This window comes from Orussus abietinus, unplaced genomic scaffold (assembly GCF_000612105.2).
Source record: "Orussus abietinus isolate OABI.00-Male unplaced genomic scaffold, Oabi_2.0 scaffold32, whole genome shotgun sequence".
NCBI lineage: Eukaryota > Metazoa > Arthropoda > Insecta > Hymenoptera > Orussidae > Orussus > Orussus abietinus.
In genome coordinates, this window is record NW_019394330.1 from 318,619 (window position 1) to 339,984 (window position 21,366).

At 41.5% G+C, this 21,366-nt stretch overlaps 3 protein-coding genes across 9 annotated transcripts in view; 1 reads left to right on the forward strand and 2 right to left on the reverse strand.

Annotated features, from left to right (window-relative positions):
- LOC105703854 (wiskott-Aldrich syndrome protein family member 3) overlaps positions 1 to 17,154 on the reverse strand; it is a 30,983-nt gene extending 13,829 nt beyond the window's left edge. For 3 of the 7 annotated variants that reach the window (XM_012432572.2, XM_023431802.1, XM_012432568.2), the window contains exon 1: positions 140 to 337. The gene's annotated coding sequence lies outside the window, so the exon portion shown is untranslated. Of the gene's footprint in view, positions 1 to 139; positions 338 to 4,749; positions 4,991 to 16,985 lie in introns of those variants that run through there. The other 4 variants (XM_012432576.2, XM_012432566.2, XM_012432574.2 and 1 more) reach the window with 3 other exon arrangements.
- A 579-nt stretch (positions 17,155 to 17,733) lies between these two features.
- Positions 17,734 to 18,614, forward strand: LOC105703835 (U6 snRNA-associated Sm-like protein LSm3). Its single transcript, XM_012432528.1, has 3 exons — positions 17,734 to 17,969; positions 18,056 to 18,163; positions 18,297 to 18,614. The coding sequence occupies exons 1-3, from the start codon at positions 17,949 to 17,951 to the stop codon at positions 18,477 to 18,479; spliced, it is 312 nt and encodes a 103-aa protein (XP_012287951.1). The 5' UTR covers positions 17,734 to 17,948; the 3' UTR covers positions 18,480 to 18,614.
- Positions 18,615 to 18,660: 46 nt separating this feature from the next.
- Positions 18,661 to 19,904, reverse strand: LOC105703834 (sperm flagellar protein 1). The gene is made up of 3 exons (XM_012432527.2): positions 19,642 to 19,904; positions 19,233 to 19,520; positions 18,661 to 18,943 (listed from the first exon to the last, which is right to left on the reverse strand). Exons 1-3 carry the CDS (start codon positions 19,781 to 19,783, stop codon positions 18,672 to 18,674), a joined length of 702 nt encoding a protein of 233 aa, XP_012287950.1. The 5' UTR covers positions 19,784 to 19,904; the 3' UTR covers positions 18,661 to 18,671.
- Between the last annotated feature and the right edge of the window lie 1,462 nt (positions 19,905 to 21,366).

Consider the following 21,366-nt stretch of genomic DNA (forward strand, 5'->3'; position numbering starts at 1 on the left):
TCATGAAATTCCGTTTCATTAGTATGTCAAGGAGTTAATATTTGTAAATATCGGGGAAAATTGGGTATTTTATCCTGCGAAAAAAATTAGACAAGTGCGAAACGTATATATACGAAATAAACGAAAAATATTAACCTACGGGATGAAAACGATTTTATGCGGAACATAGGTAGGACGAAAAGAGTCCCGCTTCAAGCGGCGCTGCAGTTTCATTCCCGCGGTCTGCTTGCATAAGGCAAGCAGTATTTACGGCTCTAAAGGTCACTACTACGGTCGAGTAGTACGTTCACTCGGTACAACCACTCACGCAGGTTGGAGCGGAGTCGCACCTAGACTGGCCGAGGCGAGTAGGCTCGTTCCCTGCCGGCATGAAGCGAGCTCGCGCATGCGCGTGACCGGCCACCCTGACGACATAGTGACGTCATCGCCGCGTGGAATTGCGATAAGAACCAGCGAGGAATTTACGCCGATTTTTCGCCCTCGGGGCATATTTCCGCGAGTTTCCGAGTTTTTCCATTTAACACGGAAAAAAAAAGGAACTACTTCTCATAAAGCAAGACTCAATCGTGCGCTCTAAACATGAACGTTATACTCTTGAGATTAGAACAATTGTATTCTTACGTTAAAAAAATATGTTAACTTCTATCCTTATGAAAGTGAGTAACATTCTAAGGATCAGGATTTTCGCTGATAAGGATTAAACATATTTCGGTGGATCTCTAATCTTAATTCGGTGTCTTGTGAGGAGGAAATCCTCCAAATCCGGTAATTTCATAGCTGGCAAGAAGATCTGTATTTACGACTCGTTTCGCCATCGGTTTAATTTCCTCAGCGCTTAAAAAGAGAAACACATCGCCTTAAGAGTTAACTAACTCTATTGCTCCGGCTTTGCAGGAGTTTGTTCTTGCAACACGAACAATCAAATTTAATTGGAATTAATTGGTGCTCCCTTTGATGAATCCGTGACGAAGTTTCCATTCATTCCTCCTCTAGAGTAACTTCAAGACAATAAAACGAATTCTTTGAGACATCCTCAAAGATTCGTTCTAATTAATTTCCTCCACTTTTTATTAGCTTTAAACGTGGCACTTCATTGTGAAAAAAATCCCGAAGCAGCCATAAATTGACTACACAATATGGTTTGGAAAATCTTTGTAATCGACGGTTATTTTTACCGAGCTTTTGAGAAAGGCAAAAAAAACGATCCTGGGTGAATTGTAGTAATTAATGGTTATAGTAACTTTAAAAAAAAAAAAGAGGCAGCTTTGATATTAATTTTTATGTCAGCGGCGTTACTGTCTCCTCGGATTAACTTTTTCGGGGAGCTAACAGAGATTCGAGGAAATTATCGTAAATCGAGATTACGATATTTTCACAGCATTTTCTGTTGATTTTGAGTGTTTTGATCAACATACACGGATCGATAAGGGCCTCAAAGGTAACATCCTTATCAATGTTATCCTTATATGTTACTGATTCGCCCAAATATTTTTCTGGCTGTTTTACTGTGTATGTATAACTAATGTATAACTATCGAAAAAACAAAGGGATCAAAGTTCATCCATAAAATGTTCATAAAATCATCCATTTTCCATATTAAAAAAAAAAAAAAAAATCAAAGAACGCAACGAAACTCATAGTCATATCCGCAGTTGTATCGCTGCCAGCAGTGAGTGGGTACAGTGGTTACCACAGGAATCCTACTTATTTTCAATCCATAATAAGAACGAGGGTTCGGTCTGAAAACTGCAGAAACCGCGTTAACCAAGTCTAAGGGGAATGCCGAAGGCGCCGGTTAATGGGGTCCTTGCTCTCCACTCCTTATGGATTTCTCCTCGCTCCCGTGTTTCCCCGTGAGTTTCCCCCGGGGCTCGCTTTTCCCATCAAAGCTGGTCGCATTTCATCGCGGATTGGCCGCGAGTTCCCCCTTTGCCTGCTCGTCACTTTTTCCCGACGCACCTTTAAATAGATCCGGCGTGAACGATGCCTCGTAAAAGCTAAAGTGATGGGTAGTTTTAAACAGCAGCCTCGGATTTCCACCCTTACGCCACGAGGGATCGAACGTTTCCATTGGGGTCACTTGCGTGCACGTAGCCGCGTCGTTAAAGTGATATGAAAGTGTCATATATATGTACACAAAAAATTTAATATATATATAATACTTTTCTCCAAATTGGGTGCACCGAATCATTTGAAACCTCATCAGGAGATTATGGAGGCTGTAAGGAATAACGCGATGCTCGTGAAAGTGATATGAAAGTGTCATATATATACACACCAAAAAGTTAATATATATATATAAACCACACAAGAAAAAACGCGATGCTCGTGGAATTTCAACCTCTCGTAATTTCCTATAATTTAAGCGTTTCTTCTCAATAACACATTCTATATTAAATTCCTACATACGATAAGTACTTGGCACGTCTCTCGTTGAAGCACTCTTGACCTTCGATAACAAGTACCAATTAGGTGGGAATGGTATCGAGCGTTACTGGAGTACCCATCTAGGTCACTCGTATCGAAAGTGTACCGCATCGTCGGATTAACGAGGATCGATCGATCGGGTCAATTAGACTACATTGGAAGATTTTTCAATCCAGTCCCTCGTCTGCACATCCTTGATCTCCGATTAAACCAGGATCGTCAAGGTGATGCGGAACGAATTTGTCCCACGGATATAATTAAAAAAGAAAAACGGATTTATACCGCTGATTAATACACTGTTAAAAAAAAATATTATAATTTTATAACATTTTTCTTGGAAGTTTTATTCAGAGCTGGGTGCGTAATGTGGTGCGTAATATTCACAATGTCAAGTTTGAAAAGATTCGGTACCCTCGGTTTGGAGAAAAGTTTCATAAACGGGACATCTTCACGCCACCTCAAGACTTTCTCTAGGAAAAGTCGATAAAAATTAATTTTAATCCTAAATCGCACGCGGAAGCGGATAATGCGGTAGAGATCCGACGTAGTTTGGTGCCCGTAATCGGATGACGTTAAATCGAATCCCGGCGACTCCACCCTTACCGCGAGAGGGAGCAAAGGAGTGCGGGGAGTGCGAGGGATCGTAGTTCCCGGAAGTTGCCGGGAATCCCGCAAGGGAGTTGCGTGCCTGGGAACCGCCCCGAGGAAAGGGGTTGGCAATGCATCTTCGAGGTCGTCTTCCGGGTCCCCGAAGCATCGGCCTTGTATTTGGTTGCAATATTGATCAAGCCGACTACCAACTGTCGGTGGGGGTTGAGGGGTTGAGGGGTTGAGGGTTGCCAGGCGTGAAGCGGGCCTCCCCGTAGTCCGTGACTCACTGAGCGCCGCCGGGTCCGCCCTGCCCCGCCCTGGTCTCATGGGGTGACTTCCGAATCGAATCGTCGACGTTTTGATGTCCATAAAGCTGGCATTGCCACTTTGGCACAATTCAATCAAATTTATTGCCAATTTATTGCGCAAGAAAAAAATCTTTTGCACTTATACTTTTTTGAAAAACGATGACATTGTATCAAGCTAGCATTGTAAAAAGAAAAAAAATTATTTTCTTGCGCAATAAAATAGCAAGAAATTGGCAATTAATTTTATTGAATTGTGCTAAAGTGGCAGTGCCAGCTTTATGGATGTGACGATGAAAGTATGGTAAAGGGGAACGATAAGCAATTATTAAAAGCGTGAGACAGGGAACGCTGGGAATTGATAACTCGTTAAAGACATGACAAAGTATACGCCTTAAAAGTGACCTAGATTATTATAATTTTTTTTACATCTGGTAAATTAGAATTTTCATCTTGTTCGTGGTATAAAGTATTCACCATAGCTTCCGTGGAAGCTGACTGCCAAACAACCCGTTCTCGCCTTCGAAATCGAGTTTAACGACCACCGTATAAACGCCAATCTAACTCGTAAACGTCACTCTCTCATTCGGTTATCACCACCATCAAATTTACAATTTCCATTCGAGAACATTAGCCACGACCCTGATTTATTTTCACAGTCCCCCCCTGTGAAAGATAAACCTCCTGATCTTTCTCCAATTTCTTTGAAAGATTCCTAGTTACGCCCAAATCCAGCGGTCAGTATTATAAACAATGCTATTCATAAAAGTCATACGCAATTGAAGACCATTTCAAAATTGACCAATCGCCTCGAGGGCGGGAATTCGATGGATATCCCTATATTACGGTGAAAACACATATAAGAGAGATGAATAACAAAATATTAAGAAACAATAAAACCATTTATATCATTAGGCTCAAGTTTGAAGTACCCCAACTCCACGTGACACAGGCCTCGTTTCGCGTGCGACATGTCATAGGTGATCAGCTGGGACGCCAACTCAGTTTCCATGGCAACGCCATTTGAGGTCCGAGACCGAAGTCGGGCCCCGGGACTTGAACTAGACTTTGAATCGAAGTCACGCTCGACCGACCCCCCTTGGTCCTGTTCGACGTTCAGTCGTCGAACGAGGCCCCGCTTCCGGCGTGCGTCACCGCACGCAACGCTCCGATAATCGGCCGCGAAATATGCCCCGGTCGATAAGGCAGGGCGCGCGTTAGACGAGCGTACACGAGTAACCGGTCCCGCGATTAACGGCGCGCGTCGCGGGCCCACTCGTCGCCGTGCGCATGCGCGGACTCTTACGGGACTTCGCGATAGATGAGATATTACAAGGGGCAGGTTTTAGGTTATGGTCGGTCGATCCGCCCAATTTGTCCTTGGGTTTGAGCCCGCTTTGCGCTGTTATCTATTTATATAGCATACCTTATTAGCAATATCTCTCGGCATGTGAACCTGGAAACGCTCTGGCTAAACCGGGCACACATCGTATTGGAATTTCCAGCCTCGGCAAATCCATCGTGGTTGAATTTCATTTGTGAGGCACACGGTACGAAAGTTTACGTCGCCAGGTTTAGCGAGTACACCCATCTGGTGTAAACTGCACGTTAATTGGGGTTGAAATGACTTTTCAGGTGCAGGAGATCCTCGAAGTCTAGTGTTGTTACTGGAAAAAAAAAGAAAAAAAAAGTATGTTTCATTATCATCGTCATACGCGACACAAGGGTGCCAGATACTTTGGGTGTTTCAACCGAGAAAAGAAAAGAAAAGGAAAGCATAAGAGGTGCTCCGGCATGTGAAGCTTTAATATCGTTAATCGATACATTGTAGATTGTTTGACCATTCGAGCTAGGAGCTGAGTTTGCGTTAACAAAGGCACCTTTAAAAGCCATTGGAAGCACAGCTTTGATGAATGAACGTCGAAAGCTCTCTACGCGATAATGGGATACCGACCGTGGAATTGCCTATGAACTTAGAATAAAAAATTCCAGATTAATTTTCCCGACATGAAATCTGAATAAAAAAAGAAGAAATATCTAATTTCATTCAATTAGATTACTTCCAACGAATTTAACAATTTTCGTATTTACATCTGGAACTTTTTTGTGCATTCTCTATTCTAACCACTGAAACTCGTATACAAAAAACTTACGCTTGAACCTGATTTCAATAAAATTAATTTTATGAATTAAATATTGATATATGAAGTATCAATGAAATTAATTTTATTGAAATCAGAAAACTTGTAGATGAACTTTAAACCGACCTAGATAACATGTAAGATAATTTCCTCGGTTTAGATGAAGTATCTAGATACATTCATACAGATAGTGCCCAATTCTAAGAGAAGAGTAAAAAAGGAAAAAAAATTATGGTCCAGTGAAACGAAGCACGTTACGGTTCAAGTCACGACTCTGCATTTCGAGTCGAGAGTGCGCCTCGTTATTGAACCCTCGCGAACTTGAACCGAGTAAGAGAAACGGACCCGTGGGCGCGTCTCCGAGGTTCTCGGGGCACCGAGTAACATCCGTCATGGTGCGTGCGGAGCCGTCGACCTCCGCACGAGCTAGATAGATACTCCGCGGGTTTCCCAACGTTTCTCCTCGGTCCGGATTGGCAGAAACCAGTCTAGGACGAATTTAATACCGTGGTAACGTAACACGGCCCCGGGTACACCCGGACCATCGACACCTTCCCGGCCCGATTGCACGAGTTAGATAGTGTATTAGGTTCACCATATTCATAGTTTATAGTTAAGACTAAAAGCGTGTCAAAAAAACTGCAGGAAATTGTGAGACAACCCAATATATAGCGCCGTAGCATAGCACTATATCATTACAGCAGTTGTCATAACTGCACGTACATTTTATATATCGTCGACTAGTAATAAATCATTTATTCCTGTGTTACATCAAAACTAGCCGGGCAAAATTAATTTGCCGGAGACGATTCGATGATCCTAAAATTACTCTAGTAATTACTCTACTTACTAATAATCCTAACCGAACTGTTTCAAGCGACTCAACGGAGAGGAACAAATAAATCATTTATTCCTGTGTCACATCAAAACTAGCCGTGCAAAATTAATTTGACAAAGGAGACGATTCGACGATCCTAAAATTACTCTACGTACTAATAATCCTAACCGAACTCTTTCAAGCGACTCAACGGAGAAGAACAAATAAATCATTTATTCCTGTGTCACATCAAAACTAGCCGTGCAAAATTAATTTGACAAAGGAGACGATTCGACGATCCTAAAATTACTCTACGTACTAATAATCCTAACCGAACTCTTTCAAGCGACTCAATGGAGAGGAACAACGAAATCATAATGGCGCCCAACCGTACAGGAAACGAAGGTCTAAATTAAGTATGGACCGGCTCGGAGACCCTCCCGACTGAAATTCGGTTATTTGGGGACCGAGTGGGAGACGATCCACGGAATCTCGCGTCTCTTTAAACGAAGGGCACCCCATGAAAGAAAAGCGCTTCTTTATACGGCCCGTGACGTCATCCCTCGCGATTTTAATGACGCGTGGTCGTGGACACGGTCGGATCATATCGTGCGAAATGGGTTACGAAGTTTGTTAAAATTACAGTTTTATGTCATGTTTGACTAACAAGAGGAAGACTAATGTTATAAGATTATAAATGTCAGTGGAGAAAATTGAGTAAGTAGGGCAAAGCCAGGGCAGATGAAGGTAAGACAAGTAGAATAATGTATAAATAACGATGCACGTAGACGTGTCGTTATCAAATGATAATCCTCGTAGTCTGAGTCACACCAAGTTGCCTTATCTCTACCTCTACGGTCTACAATCTCGAATTGAATACACGATAACGAGCCAAAGGGCTATACCTGCTAAACATCACAAAAATAAATCTGGTTTTTTTAAATAAATAAATCTCAACCTTAATATGTCACCTCGTTCACTTGCATCTCAAAGAGTTCTGTACAAAGGACGACCTAAAATTGCTCTCTTCCCCTACGACTCCCCTACCGAGCCATTTACCTCGTACTCTGCGACGTAACTGGGGCGTAATCGCGTGGGTTAAATTGCGTGAACACCCGGGTACTCCGTATCACTTAATTACAGCAAGGGGTCTTCGTAAAGCCGGACTTGCATCGTGGTGCATCCATACAAGCCGAGCTGTTAGGAAAGTGCTGACAGAGCACCCGATCCGGCCGTAAAACCTCGTTTTCAGCAACCCATCTGGCGAGGTCGTAAAGGCCCATCGATTCCCTTTCCCAAATCGCGAGTATAACATAAAAAGGAGGTAATGTAAGTATTTTGAGGATAGTTCCCCGGACCGGGGGCGATCTCGCTGGAAGAAAGTATTTGAAGAACTTTTACGAGGGTAAGACCAGAAACTGCAGCTGCGACCTACGGTTTACGTGCTGAAAGTAGATAGCCAAGTTACGCTCAGCTCGTTACAGTGAAAGTAAACGCTAAAAGAATCCATGTAAATAACATTAAAAGGAATTGTCCTACGGAAATGTCAGAGAGTATTTATAGAACTTTTACGGGGTAGGATCGTCGCGGTATATGATATCGCCATATTACTGATATCGATGACTTTTCAGAAAGTGCGCGCACGATTACAGTGACAGTTTTTAATATACCAATTGGACCTCCCGCCTTGTCTTGGGGAAGGTTAACGCCCCTTTGGTGCACGACGATATAACGAGGCATCTTACGACCTCGTTGCACCTGCAGTGGTTTTATTTACAAGCATACCACCGCCCCAGTTTCACTCGAACGGAAACAATGGGTAACGCGGTCATACACGCGAGATCTCGCGGTGCATCGTCATGAGCTTTGCCGAGGTAACAATGCAATTGCAACGGGGAGGCAACACCCTCGGATTTGCGGCATATAGTTCCTCTTTAACATCGCCGCAAAATCCACAGCGAAAGAAAAGATCGTCGACAATACGGAACAACTCATAGAATCCTATAAGCAGTAAAAAAATTTAATTAGAAAAAATTACACGATTACAAATGAGTATTTGATATTTTTATTGAATACTTCAGATAATACACATTTATTTATGAAAAAAGAGTATGTTTATATATACCGGACAAAAATTTAAAAAAAAATCTTTCTACGAGGAATGAAATTTACTGAGTTTCAAGACCTCGTTAGAACCTCCGTAACCACATATTTAAGTTGCAAATTTTTCGGTGCCCCCAGTTTGGAGAAAAGATTTTTATAAATATTTTCACTTTAATATACGTATGTAGAATGGTCCTTTCATATTACCTTAAGAGGCTCTTTAATGATGCATCTGTGGTCCTGATTTTACAGACATAAAAGTAAAGTTTCGCGCCAAATGCATTCCACGACGGCAACATAAATACAATGATTTTTCTGCCACATTTTTATCTCGAGTAATAGGAGTGACCTGGATTTCACGTGCGTCTTTCTCATTTATGTCCCTATATACAACCATGGACAGCTACACATAGCTTTATGTTGTCATATATAACCGTGTACCGTCATGTGCAGCTGCNTTTATTTATCCTCTAGAACTGCCGGAAATATTATGACAAATATTGCGAATTTCTCTTTTTTAGTATATAAAAAGTATATCAAATATGGCCACTCTGAGACGGTTTATTTATCCTCTAGAACTGCCTGGAATATTATGACAAATATTGCGAATTTCTCTCAGAAGCGTCTTCATCGGGGATAGGAACATTTAACGTGCACCGAGTTGACTTTCTTTTCGTCCATTTCAACATTAGATGTTTTATTTATCCTCTAGAACTGCCGGAAATCTTTCTTGACGACGGCAGAATTTCTATTTTTTAGTATATAAAAAGTATATCAAATATGGCCACTCTGAGACGGTTTATTTATCCTCTAGAACTGCCGGAAATATTATGACAAATATTGCGAATTTCTCTTTTTTAGTATATAAAAAGTATATCAAATATGGCAATACACATTTATTTATGAAAAAAGAGTATGTTTATATATACCGGACAAAAATTTAAAAAAAAATCTTTCTACGAGGAATGAAATTTACTGAGTTTCAAGACCTCGTTAGAACCTCCGTAACCACATATTTAAGTTGCAAATTTTTCGGTGCCCCCAGTTTGGAGAAAAGATTTTTATAAATATTTTCACTTTAATATACGTATGTAGAATGGTCCTTTCATATTACCTTAAGAGGCTCTTTAATGATGCATCTGTGGTCCTGATTTTACAGACATAAAAGTAAAGTTTCGCGCCAAATGCATTCCACGACGGCAACATAAATACAATGATTTTTCTGCCACATTTTTATCTCGAGTAATAGGAGTGACCTGGATTTCACGTGCGTCTTTCTCATTTATGTCCCTATATACAACCATGGACAGCTACACATAGCTTTATGTTGTCATATATAACCGTGTACCGTCATGTGCAGCTGCTTTTCAATGGTGCACGCAATTCCCCGCCTGAGCGCAACAAAGAAAATCCTTGGAAATAGGTGCATCATCTTGGCCGATTGCGAGAGTTTTTAATAGAAGTTGAGAACAAGGTAACGGCGAAACAAAAAATGAATAAAAAAAAAGGCGTCTGCGACGAGATTGAAGAAGACGAGATGGCGCAGCTGGGAAAGCTTCCTTCTCGAGTGTTTGTACAAAATATGAAGTAAGGTAACGGCGAAAAAAAAAAATAAATAAAAAAAGAAAGGGAAAAACCAATTAAAGGGAAATTTCGGGGCAAGAGGAGAAAAAAACGAGGGGAGGACATTTAGGCATCTGCGACGATATTGAAGGAGACGAGGTGGCGAAGCTGGGAAAGCTTCCTTCTCGAGTGTTTCTACAAAATATGAAGTAAGGTGACGGCGAAACAAAAAATGAATAAAAAAGAAAGGGAGAAACCAATTAAAGGGAAATTTCGGAGCAAGAGGAGAAAAAGACAGGGGGAGGACATTTAGGCATCTGCGACGAGATTGAACGAGACGAGGTGGCAAAGCTAGGAGAGCTTCCTTCTCGAGTGTTTCTACAAAATATGAAGTAAGGTGATGGCGAAACAAAAAATGAATAAAAAAATAAAGGGAGAAACCAATTAAAGGGAAATTTCGGAGCAAGAGGAGAAAAAGACAGGGGGAGGACATTTAGGCGTCTGCGACGAGATTCAAGGAGACGAGGTGGAACCACGCAGCGGCAATCTCGGCTGAAAGCCCAAGCTGCTCTAGTCGGTGCTTTTTTTTCACTCTTTATTATTCATACAGGCAACACAGGTAGAGATGGATCGATGCGTGTATGGGCGCGTACTCGGGCGTGCACGAGAGTGCTCCCAGGTGTACGCATGGTTCCCGTACTCGAGTACCTTCGCGAGTACCTGTGCGAGTACCTACGCGGGAAGGTACGTACTCTACCGGCGCGAGACATTTTCGCGTGCAAGTTGAAGCTGTAACGAGCAAGTGCAAATGGCAGATGTATTCACCCAGCCGGCAAGACTGCTCCTACAGGCTCACGTAGAGTTTAAAACGCACCTCCTAATACGCACATAATTACGGAGAGTGGAAAGGGCACGGAACACCGAAAAAAATTTCGATATAAATTTACACCTTAGATCATTGGTTATTTTGTATGCCACTGTTAACTACGTAAAATTACACAGTCTGGGTGATATCACAATCGGCAACTAAATTTACACAAATACGCACTAAACATATTCATTTAGGACAAAATCGAGGTACAATTGAGATACAACGTGAAATATTTTCGCATGCAGGTTGCAGCTGCGTAGAACGAGCAGTAAATGGTAGATGAGTTCATCGAGTAATGTAAGGCAATCACGGAAGACCCATCAATAGAATATGAAATGCATCTGCATATATAAACTCATCCAGGACGAAGAAGAATCAGCGCTCCTTGTGACCGATGCAAATGACATAATGAAAAGCAAATTGAAATCAACTGCACACGAGACACAACGTGAATCAATGCAATTGCAATGTCTAGTTTGCACGATAAAAATACCGAAAGCAATATCTTCTAGCTAGATTAAGAAGTTTACTTCTTATCACTTGTACCACTCTTACCTCTAACACGGACGGTATAACATAGACTATTATTCTCTTGCGATTCCATTATTCTTCAAATTAAAGTTCCAAATTTCTTCTAATAAACATTTTGCCAAATCATTTTAATTGTCCGAGAAAAAACGCGGCCTCGTAAATTACATTAAAAAAGGAAGCCTCGAGGTTAGCGGGCAAGAAGAAAGTGCGGCAGGTGCAGCTGCAGCGTCGAGGAAAAATGAGTGAGCGAGAGGAATCGTTCCGAAACGGTAGGGAGCACTTTCCAGGCGTTTTACGATCCGAATAGCGAGTTTTCGAGGCGCCGCAGTATCGATGCTCGAAATGGTCGAAAGTTGCGGAAATGTGCAATTTTCCCCCGCCGGGGAAAAAGACAAGGAGAGCGAAACTGGTGTACTACATTCACGAGGTTGGAGATAGGATGTGAAAATGCATACAATTTTTGGCAGACGACGATGCATCGCTAAAACCTTTCTTGACGACGGCAGAATTTCTATTTTTTAGTATATAAGAAGTATACCAAATATGGCCACTCTGAGATGTTTTATTTATCCTCTAGAACTGCCGGAAATATTATGACAAATATTGCGAATTTCTCTCAGAAGCGTCTTCATCGGGGATAGGAACATTTAACGTGCACNAGACGGTTTATTTATCCTCTAGAACTGCCGGAAATATTATGACAAATATTGCGAATTTCTCTTTTTTAGTATATAAAAAGTATATCAAATATGGCCACTCTGAGACGGTTTATTTATCCTCTAGAACTGCCTGGAATATTATGACAAATATTGCGAATTTCTCTCAGAAGCGTCTTCATCGGGGATAGGAACATTTAACGTGCACCGAGTTGACTTTCTTTTCGTCCATTTCAACATTAGATTCGTGACACCTCGAGGCAATGTTCCTGAAGTAGGCTCGCGAATTGGGAATAAATAGAATTTTTAATTTCGGCATAAAACAGCGGGCCAGAACGAGGGAAACGGACTGCTGCATGTGCATATCGAGTGCATATCGAGTAATGATAAGAGCCTTCCGGCCAACTGGACAGTTTTCGAACTACCAGCGACCTTATCCTGTAAAGATATCTTGAGAACTGTCGTTCACACGTGTAGCGATCATCGGCCAGCAGGCCATTATCTCTTCGACAATAAATCGGCGGTCGGACTGACCGTGTACAGATATTTAAAAAATTGGGTCGTCGCCGGACGATTGTCGCGAATCGAGAGACGCTTTTGGTACTCCGACGAAGGCCCGCCAGTGACTTTTTGCTCCCGCCGATCGAAAACCGTCACGTTGGTGAAAAATCTCGTCAAACTGGTGTGACAGGAAATCGAGACGAGAAACTCGGTCGCGAGGTGATGGGCAGGGAATGTAACATCCGTTGTAGAGCAGCTACCAATCGCTAAATGAGCAATTACATCGAGGGAAAACACCGATCGATCGGCAGAACATCTTCCCGTTTCCAGAAAGAAGGGTAGACACTTCACAAGAAATCACCTTCTTTGAACATAGTAAAAATGGCATCATATATTGACTAGATGTAAGACAATAAATATCCGATATGAATAAAGACCTAAATGTAATAATGAATTAATAAGTGAGGTCCAGGTACCATAAAATTTGGAATGGATGCAAGACTAACGTGACATAATTTAATATTACGAGTTCACTAGAATGAATTCTAATTAGGATAACGAGAATGAAAGCGAGAAATGTCCGGGTCAGGATAGAAAAGCGTGACATATTAGAACGAGGGTAATAAAGAGGACACAATAATATCAGAACAAGTTAACATAGCCCTCAATCTGCAAACTCATTTTGATCGTCCGTTCCGCGTGTCTAATGTTATATTTTATAATGATCTACATGAATGAATAAACGAAGGGATTAAACCTCTACCTATAATTGAAAAAAAAAAAAGAAGAAAACAGTAATTAAATAATATATTCTTAAAAAATTAAGAGCCATAGAAAAGTTTTCACACGACTCTTGAATAGGCCGGTTCATCCTTTACTGAATAATTAGGTGAAATAACTCCATCCTTTCACGGCTGAAATCGCAAGTAGGGGTTCCCACCCTTTAGGTATCTAGTAACCAAGTTTAACCCCCTGCCGTACATTGGCGGCTTAAACCCCTGCTGAGTAACAAGTGTGTCCACTGGGGGAAAAAAAAAAAAAATCGTACAGCAAGGCGTAAAACCCCTTTATCCAGGGGTAATCTTCCCTCCCTGAGATCGAGTTTCTTTCACGAACTAGGTTTTTCATCTATGACCCCTCGCCTACGCTAATGTATAAATAGCTAAACAATTAAACTATTACCTCATTGAGCGCCAATGTGAAGAAAAGCTCAGAAGAAGAGGCGCAAGTCCCGATATCAATCGTCGTAAAAAATGTTAACCATATTTAAAATAAGACAAATGAAATTAAACAGTACTCTTACCTAAGTGCGACCATTGCGTAAATGTAATTATCACAGGGAAGTTAGGTGTACTACCCTGTTAGCATTACCGTCACGGCAGATAATTGTAATAACGAGAGATAAGTGGTTACAAAACTGGATGAAATTTAAAATCGACTGCGTGGCAGCGATCGAAATCCAAATTAAGCCAATGAAGACCGGAATTAATTAGATCAAACTATGATGGTTTTCATAAGATGGTTTCAACCGGTTAAAACCGAGTGTGTTTTGTGTCATGCATTTTATTTACTGGAAAAAAAAAAAAAAACGGAAAAAGCCGATGGTTTTAACCGGAATGGGTCAAACTTTGCCAATTCTGATATATGTCCTCCTTGTGGTGATTTACAAAACGGACCCTAATATTCCAGACAGATCAAGGACCTTACACAGGACCGATTCCATTTCCGGTTCCGGAAGAAATCGGGTCCTGGATTGGCAGGAACTCGCGTAAAGAGTTCCGGTCGTTAGACCGCGACCTGGTCGCACCGGTAGCGGATGCGTTGCGCAATGTCCCGAGAGAAAACGGGACCTCGCCAGGAACGAATATTCCTCCTTGCAATTTACAACCTTAAAATACAACTCGAGTCGTTACTATCTGTGGAAGTGGTACATCGCTAATCCATACAGTTAACCAGTCCCTCCTTTCTCCCCAATACATAAAACGCTAAATGTAAACAGGAATTGAAAGAGTCCCACGAGAATATCAAGTTCACTTAAATAACGAAAATATTAATAAAAAATCCCGATTTAAATCTCCGAAATTGTAATTTAGAAAAAAAAAATTGAAACCGATCTATGAGAATGGGAACTTCAGTAATGAAGGTATTAACAAGGAATCTTTATTTAAATCTCCGAAATTGTCATTTAAGACAAGTCCGCGATTTTCTTATTTTTTTTTTTAATAGAAATCATTTTTAGTAACTCTGACTCTGGACAACCCGAGCGAAACAATGAACCGACATCGTTGTCGAGTTTCCTTAGTCAAGGTAAATCGATAAGTGGATAAATTTCGTAACAGGGCCCGCAAAACGTGCCGCGATTGAGCAAACCCCCGTCCGCAATTTTGCGTCTCTAGAAATCGGAGTCGCGAGCGTTTCGCGTACGCTTTCCGATTGTTCCGCGCCGATTCGCCCGCACGGCTGGGCTCGCGTTGCGTAAATCTCGACCCCTGGCCCTTTTCGCTTCCAACAAATTGCACGTGCAACTGCAAAAATGATCACGCGGTATGTTGCCACCTAAGTACAATTAAATTAAATCTGTTACGAATTTATCGTCAGTTTATCGCACTTTCATCGGGTAAAAAAAATTATTTCCTATTATACCTTAACGAATGTTCATAGCCAGCGTTATGAACATCAGGTTAGGAAAACACACACACCCTCTCTCTCGATAAATAGAGCCACTCTCAAGCGCAAAGAGCGAGAATTTACGTAATTGCACATTCCATACGAGTCATGCGAAATTTCCAAAATTAATTGAACTCGTTAATTCGGTCAATTAGGCGAGCAATCATTCGGGTGGATATGAGGAAGCACGGTTCGATAACAAATTCTACATGACACGTGGTCGTATCAGTGGGGATAGTACTATTCACCATGATTCTTAGTTCATCAAGTAATGAGCATGCCTTTGCGGCAACTAATTGCAGTCCTGCCTATTTTGGACCTTTCATAAAACTCGCTCTGTACATACTCTTCGTATAAAGCGTTTTCATGTATATTTCATAAATTTAAGTAAACACTCAACAAGAGAACAGGACGAATGCATAGTGAAGAAATCCGATTTTAGAAAAATTCAATTTCCCAGAGCCAATTAATTTGTAAGAAACTGGAATATTTAATTTTCTGGAATAGCGTAGTGCCTTAGACTCCGTGAAATTGCAGAACTAGTAAACACAGTTGATCAAAGAAATCCGGAAAAAAAAAAATATATATATATACCTCAACCCAGTGAACCGTGCCTTTGGCTCTTGATCAGGTCAAGATGTCTTTCATCCGAATTTACATAAATTCCCCGAACGTCCCGTTACAACTTACACAAATGGAAAACATACGTATACAAAGCTTAACATTGAACAGTTTTTTGTTAAACGATTATTGCTCCCAAGGGCAAGGCATACAAGAATAATTTATGCGAACCTTCAGGATATAAGAAAGGGTGACGTCACCGTCAGCCTCAACTCAAGAAACCCGTAAAACCGGCAAATCGTTAATTTTACAAGGAAAACAACTCTTAAGCACAATGTATAATTCGGTTTTCGAGACCCCTCGAGTCCTTAAACAAAATCAGAGTTCCGGCTTCTCCGATACCAACTGAAACCTTTAAATGGCATTAACGGGAATAAATGTCAAGGACTCGGTTATTCATTAAACCCGAGTATCCGTCAGTCTATAAGGTCAGGGCACGTATCTTTCCACGTACCGAGTGTTTTGAGGCACTTTTACGTCCTGCTCTAACCTCTCGAAAAGTTAGAGTTCGTTTTATCGGTGACCACTAACGAACAATGATATCATTCCTCCCCTCTGTGCAGTTAGTCGTAGAAGAGTCTCTAATAAACCGCAGGAATATGTACATCTCGCGCACCTTTTAAAACACTTGATATTCAAGGTCCTGCTCCCGTCTCTCTAAGCTCCGCAGTTCCGGTTAGCCTATTCCTTGCCGTCGGATCGGCCCGCATGTGTCGGAAAGATACGCTTTGCGTAAACCCTGAGGACCCTCCTAGCCCCAGACGTCCCGGGCAAACGAAATCGCTCCCGGAGCGATTACCGCGCCACGGAGGGCTCAAAGACTTCCCCCGACGTCCCGGCGAGAGCCGCGTATAAATCCTGAAAAACAAGAGAGGCTCGAGGGGAGTCCGGGGCTCGTGGAACCACCCCCCGCATAGCCGGCGCCCTAACGGCCATGTGCCGCCCCGAACCTCCGCCCCTGAGCCCCGGCGACTCCTGTCGTCGCCAGGGTGCCCGGTCCGACCTCGGGACGCCGGAAAAGCTCGGCGAAGCCTCGAGGAGGGCCTCGCCGAGCTGTCAATGCCCCTCCGGGTCGTCGACGGAGGCGATCGTCCCGGTCGACCCATCCCAGTTAGCCCCCTCGGGCCTACGGAGCGCCGCTTGTCGAGACGTGTCAGCCTTTCCAGGCGCGATTCGAACTTTTGGACTCACCATTTCCGCTGCGCCGTTGGCCGCGTATCCCAACATATCACAGGGCCACGAAACACCACCGAGGATTCCACTAAACCGTCCAGAACATCGCTTCACCTCGCGCAAGTTGTCCCACAAACACAGAAAATGGCGTTACTCCCGAGCAGTGCCACGGTCGACTCCAGCCGACGGGATCGCGCGACCGCAGCGTCGCCCCTAACGGCCCGCGGCAGCTCCGTCAACTAATCCCGTCCCCGCCGCGAAAATTTGAACGGCCCGACCCGTCAGATTTTCTAATCCCGCTCGTTTCGAAATCATTTCGTTAGTCGTTTTCGCATTTTAATTAACGAATTTATGATTTTTTTCATTACTGTTTGTTTTTACATTGTTTTTGTCTTAAGGCAATTAATCGATTATCTGTTTAAGAGTGAAAATATCATTCGTAATAGATTCCGAGTATCTACACTTTTAACGAATATTTGCATGTATTCTTTGTAACTTATTCAAAACAATTATTATTTTATGGTGTTCTTTAGACGTATTTAATTAACAAGAAATACTCAACTCATAGAGAATCCTCTGTGATACAACTTATATTTGTAAATAAGAGTAACATTTCCGAACGCACCGGAGACATGCAGCAACCTCTGGTGGCGAACTACGCTACAAAGCATTATCTTACTCGCACTATCGTTTCAACGATATATCCATCTCCATTTAACTGAATTTCAAGGGATTAACTTTACGTGCGCGTGCGCATTGCATGACTCAATGTGGCTCCAAAACATCCGTTGGAAGTTATTGTTACTGGAATCGTTTTCCTTCAGAAACTCGATAGAGTTTCAATCAAGTAATTGAATTGCAACAGTTTTCATGTTCCCGTTTTGCAACCACTTAAATGTACAAGTGTCTTAGACATTTTTGAAGGACATACGAAATTTGAAAGGCGATATTTAACAAAATTGTTCGATATTTTGATATACGATGGGAGATGAAACCGAACAAGTAACGGCTTGTCTTTGTACAATTTATTATAACGTTGTAATTTAAGCTAACTTCGCCAACTGTGTATTTTTATTTTTGTCTAATAGGTTCCAGCAATTAATGTGAAAGAACCATTAGATCTTATTAGACTGAGCCTAGACGAACGGATATATGTTAAGATGCGCAATGAAAGAGAGCTTCGTGGTCGTCTACATGTAAGCATTGTTATGATTTTTTGGTACAATTTGATTTAACATGTGTGAAGTTAAACAAAAGTGAATTTTATGATCAATTATTTTAGTTTATTTATTTGTAATATTTTTTTTACTTATAAACTTTTTATTTTAGGCATATGACCAACACTTGAACATGGTACTCGGAGAAGCAGAAGAAACTGTAACGACGGTTGAAATTGACGAGGAAACATATGAAGAGGTATATCGTACTACGAAACGAAACATTCCGATGCTCTTTGTTAGAGGAGATGGTGTTATCTTGGTATCTCCTCCTAGTATGAGAGCTCCGATATAATCTGGTAGTATGTACATCTATGTACATAATTTCTCACTCATATGCAAGTTAAATATATATTTTTATTATCATAATATTAATATAGTGTTACACACATTCATCAGATCATGTCAAATAAAGTCATGTAAGAAATTATATGATTGACTTAATATTGTATGAAGTTAGATCGTATACTATATAAGTACCCACCCTTTAAACTTTGTTAACTCGATGTTTGTTAATAGCATTACCTAAAACATGAGAATGCGTCGAAACATGTTCTTCAGGATTTGTCAGTTGTGCGACAAGATCGGTGATTCGTTGATCCTTTAATTTCATTACGCTCTCAAGATGTGAAATCTTATGATTTAATACATTAATAGCCTCCACCTTCTGCTGTAATTCCTCTTTTAATTTTAGGAAGATATGGCGTGGAACCGTCTTGTTTGCTACTTCTTCAGGATTCAGTATGGATCTCACGGTTTCTGTATTAATTACAATTTGATACTGTTTGATATTGCAAATTATTTGGTACTACAGGATAAGATACAAGTTATGTACGTAGAGTGTGGTTAAAATGGATTCGCAAATTTTAAACGCGTATTATATTCATTTTTTGATTGAAGAATATGTTCATTTTCAAAAAAGGTATGGAAATTTCATCATAACATTTCTTCATAAGGTTGGCAAGTGCAAGTGCACTTGCCACCTGCATTCTCCACCGAGTGCAGCACAGATTACAATTGCCCCAAGACAAAAAAAATCCACTCTTACCGCCTTTGCCATTCTCCTCGTAATCAAAATACAAAGAATCTCTATCAGCATTGCAGTTCTTCAGAATCTTTCTTCGCAGATCTATCAGTACTTTTTCAATCACTCCTGACTGAGAATTAGCCAGCTGATTGATCACTTCTTTCGAAAGCTTCATACCAATTTTTGAAAGTACTCTGCGATTTAAGGTGCACCAATTATCCACTTTTTTGACGATGCTACAACTTGATATGTAATTATGGACATCTACATGTCGAGGATAATATTTCTTAAGCAGTTCTGCCATCAGTACTGAAAATTATTTAGATAAATATTTCTTCTGTTCCAGTGCTTATATAAGTAACTATACATTTATTCGTAACGATTCTACGAAGCTTTCCTTTATGCTGAGAAAATTTGCGTATTCAGTTACCAGCATCCGAAAAGTCTCTCGCAATGTTTTTCTTTTGACGGGAAAAAGGAATTTGGTCGATCCATGCGTAAATTTCTTCAAGACTGTCGGTCGTTTGTATTTCCGAGATGGAACTGATATTTTGCTCTGTAACGGCCTCCATGCTGCATTTAAAAACGTTAACTGACCTTTATTACAAATAATGTCGGAACTTTCTTCATCGGAAATTTATATACCACTTTTATCTGTCAATGGCCGTGACTTCTCTGTCCGTCAATGCCACAAAGTTGTCAACTTTTCTCGTTGAAGTGTCAGACATATACGAGGATGAATAATTACCACGATGAGTTTTATATAAAGTATTGAGTGCAAACACTGATCTTAAGTTTAACAATTTTTTGCATTTTTTGTATGAGGTTCGCAACCTTCCTGTATTCGGCGAAGTATTTTACACGGAAGTGTTTTTTGTGGGGAGCGTTACCGAAAAAGTTGGTCAATATGATGAAGTTTTCGAAACGCAAAATGCTGGACTTGCTACCATGAGCACATATATTCAAATCCTCTCTGTCGCGATTCTCTTATGAAAGTATTACGAGTAAATATAATTATTCGATAATTTATTGTTAGGCTCGAACTTACAAAGATTTGGCGTACTTGTGGCATCGTAATTACCCATGATTACATACCACCACCCTTTTTCCCCGTGAACAATTCCCTCATATAGTGATCTTATAGCGGCCTTTTTATTATACTCCTGCAAACTTTTAATCATTAACAGAACTTCAGTAGCCTGCTTGTCAGCGTGTAACGGCTTTCTTACCGCGAGTCGCGGGTTCGATTGCCGGCAACCGCGAAAAGAATTTTTCAGCATCTAAAATAGAATCGCCCGTCTGCACAGACCGGATAAATAAACATACAAACAGGTTTGGATAGAAATATCGAATTTCTAAGACAAATTCAATACACAGGAAGAGGTGTTTTACAATTTAGCACCTGCACGCCAACGTTAACGCCCTACACTAACGATGCCATAACTAAAGAATGTCATAAAATAATCTGAAACATATAACGTATGAACAAATCTTCTAATCTGCCAATGAAGAGCATTTTCTATATAATTCGTAACACACCCTCAGGGTCGCCATTTTGAATGTGCCCATTTTGCCCGAAGCTCATTTTCCTAACCTCCTCGTGCATTCCTACTCTTACCATCGCAGTTAAGGATTCGAGGGTCGTGACGATCGCCGAGTAAGAACGATCGCAAGGATGTGCTCTCTTTCGAGTCGAAAATGGAAGTCTTTTAGAATTTCCTAGTCCCTGGGGGGTCTCGCTGTTAGTAAGTTCTGGAGTGACCATGGTGGAGGATAATATTTTCTCATCGAGTGCAGCCGAAGGATGGAAATCCGAATCTGCCGATGCAGAGGAGGAAATCGGCTTTCCGAGCTCTCGCTAAGATACATGAGATTCCGCAAACGTAATACTACCTTCCATCCCGGATAGGCCCGGGGAGGTCCGATCGCTAAGCGCCAAAAAGCTGCGCCCTTCTCTCTCGCTCTACATTCTCGTGCGCGAGGGAGAGGAAGAGACGCCGAGGATCGATGCCCGTTCTTCGGCGCCGCGTGCGCGCACACCTTGCCACGCGGCGCACACTAAACGCGCGCCGCGACGGCGCGGCTACGTGTTGCGCGTCGCGAAGCCGCCGCCGCCGCTGCGGCTTTTTTAGCCGCCGACGCGCGGCCCACGCGC

What these genes read in the sequence shown, in the direction of transcription:
- LOC105703835 (XM_012432528.1), top strand. Translation starts at nt 17,949, where the DNA reads ATGGGAGATGAAACCGAACAA. An exon ending in TGGGAGATGAAACCGAACAA is followed by an intron (nt 17,970 to 18,055) that starts GTAACGGCTTGT and finishes TTTGTCTAATAG; the next exon opens with GTTCCAGCAATTAATGTGAA. An exon ending in AGCTTCGTGGTCGTCTACAT is followed by an intron (nt 18,164 to 18,296) that starts GTAAGCATTGTT and finishes TTTTTATTTTAG; the next exon opens with GCATATGACCAACACTTGAA.
- LOC105703834 (XM_012432527.2), bottom strand. Translation starts at nt 19,783, where the DNA reads ATGGAGGCCGTTACAGAGCAAAATATCAGTTCCATCTCGGAAATACAA. An exon ending in GAGAGACTTTTCGGATGCTG is followed by an intron (nt 19,521 to 19,641) that starts GTAACTGAATAC and finishes AATAATTTTCAG; the next exon opens with TACTGATGGCAGAACTGCTT. An exon ending in CGAGGAGAATGGCAAAGGCG is followed by an intron (nt 18,944 to 19,232) that starts GTAAGAGTGGAT and finishes TAATTAATACAG; the next exon opens with AAACCGTGAGATCCATACTG.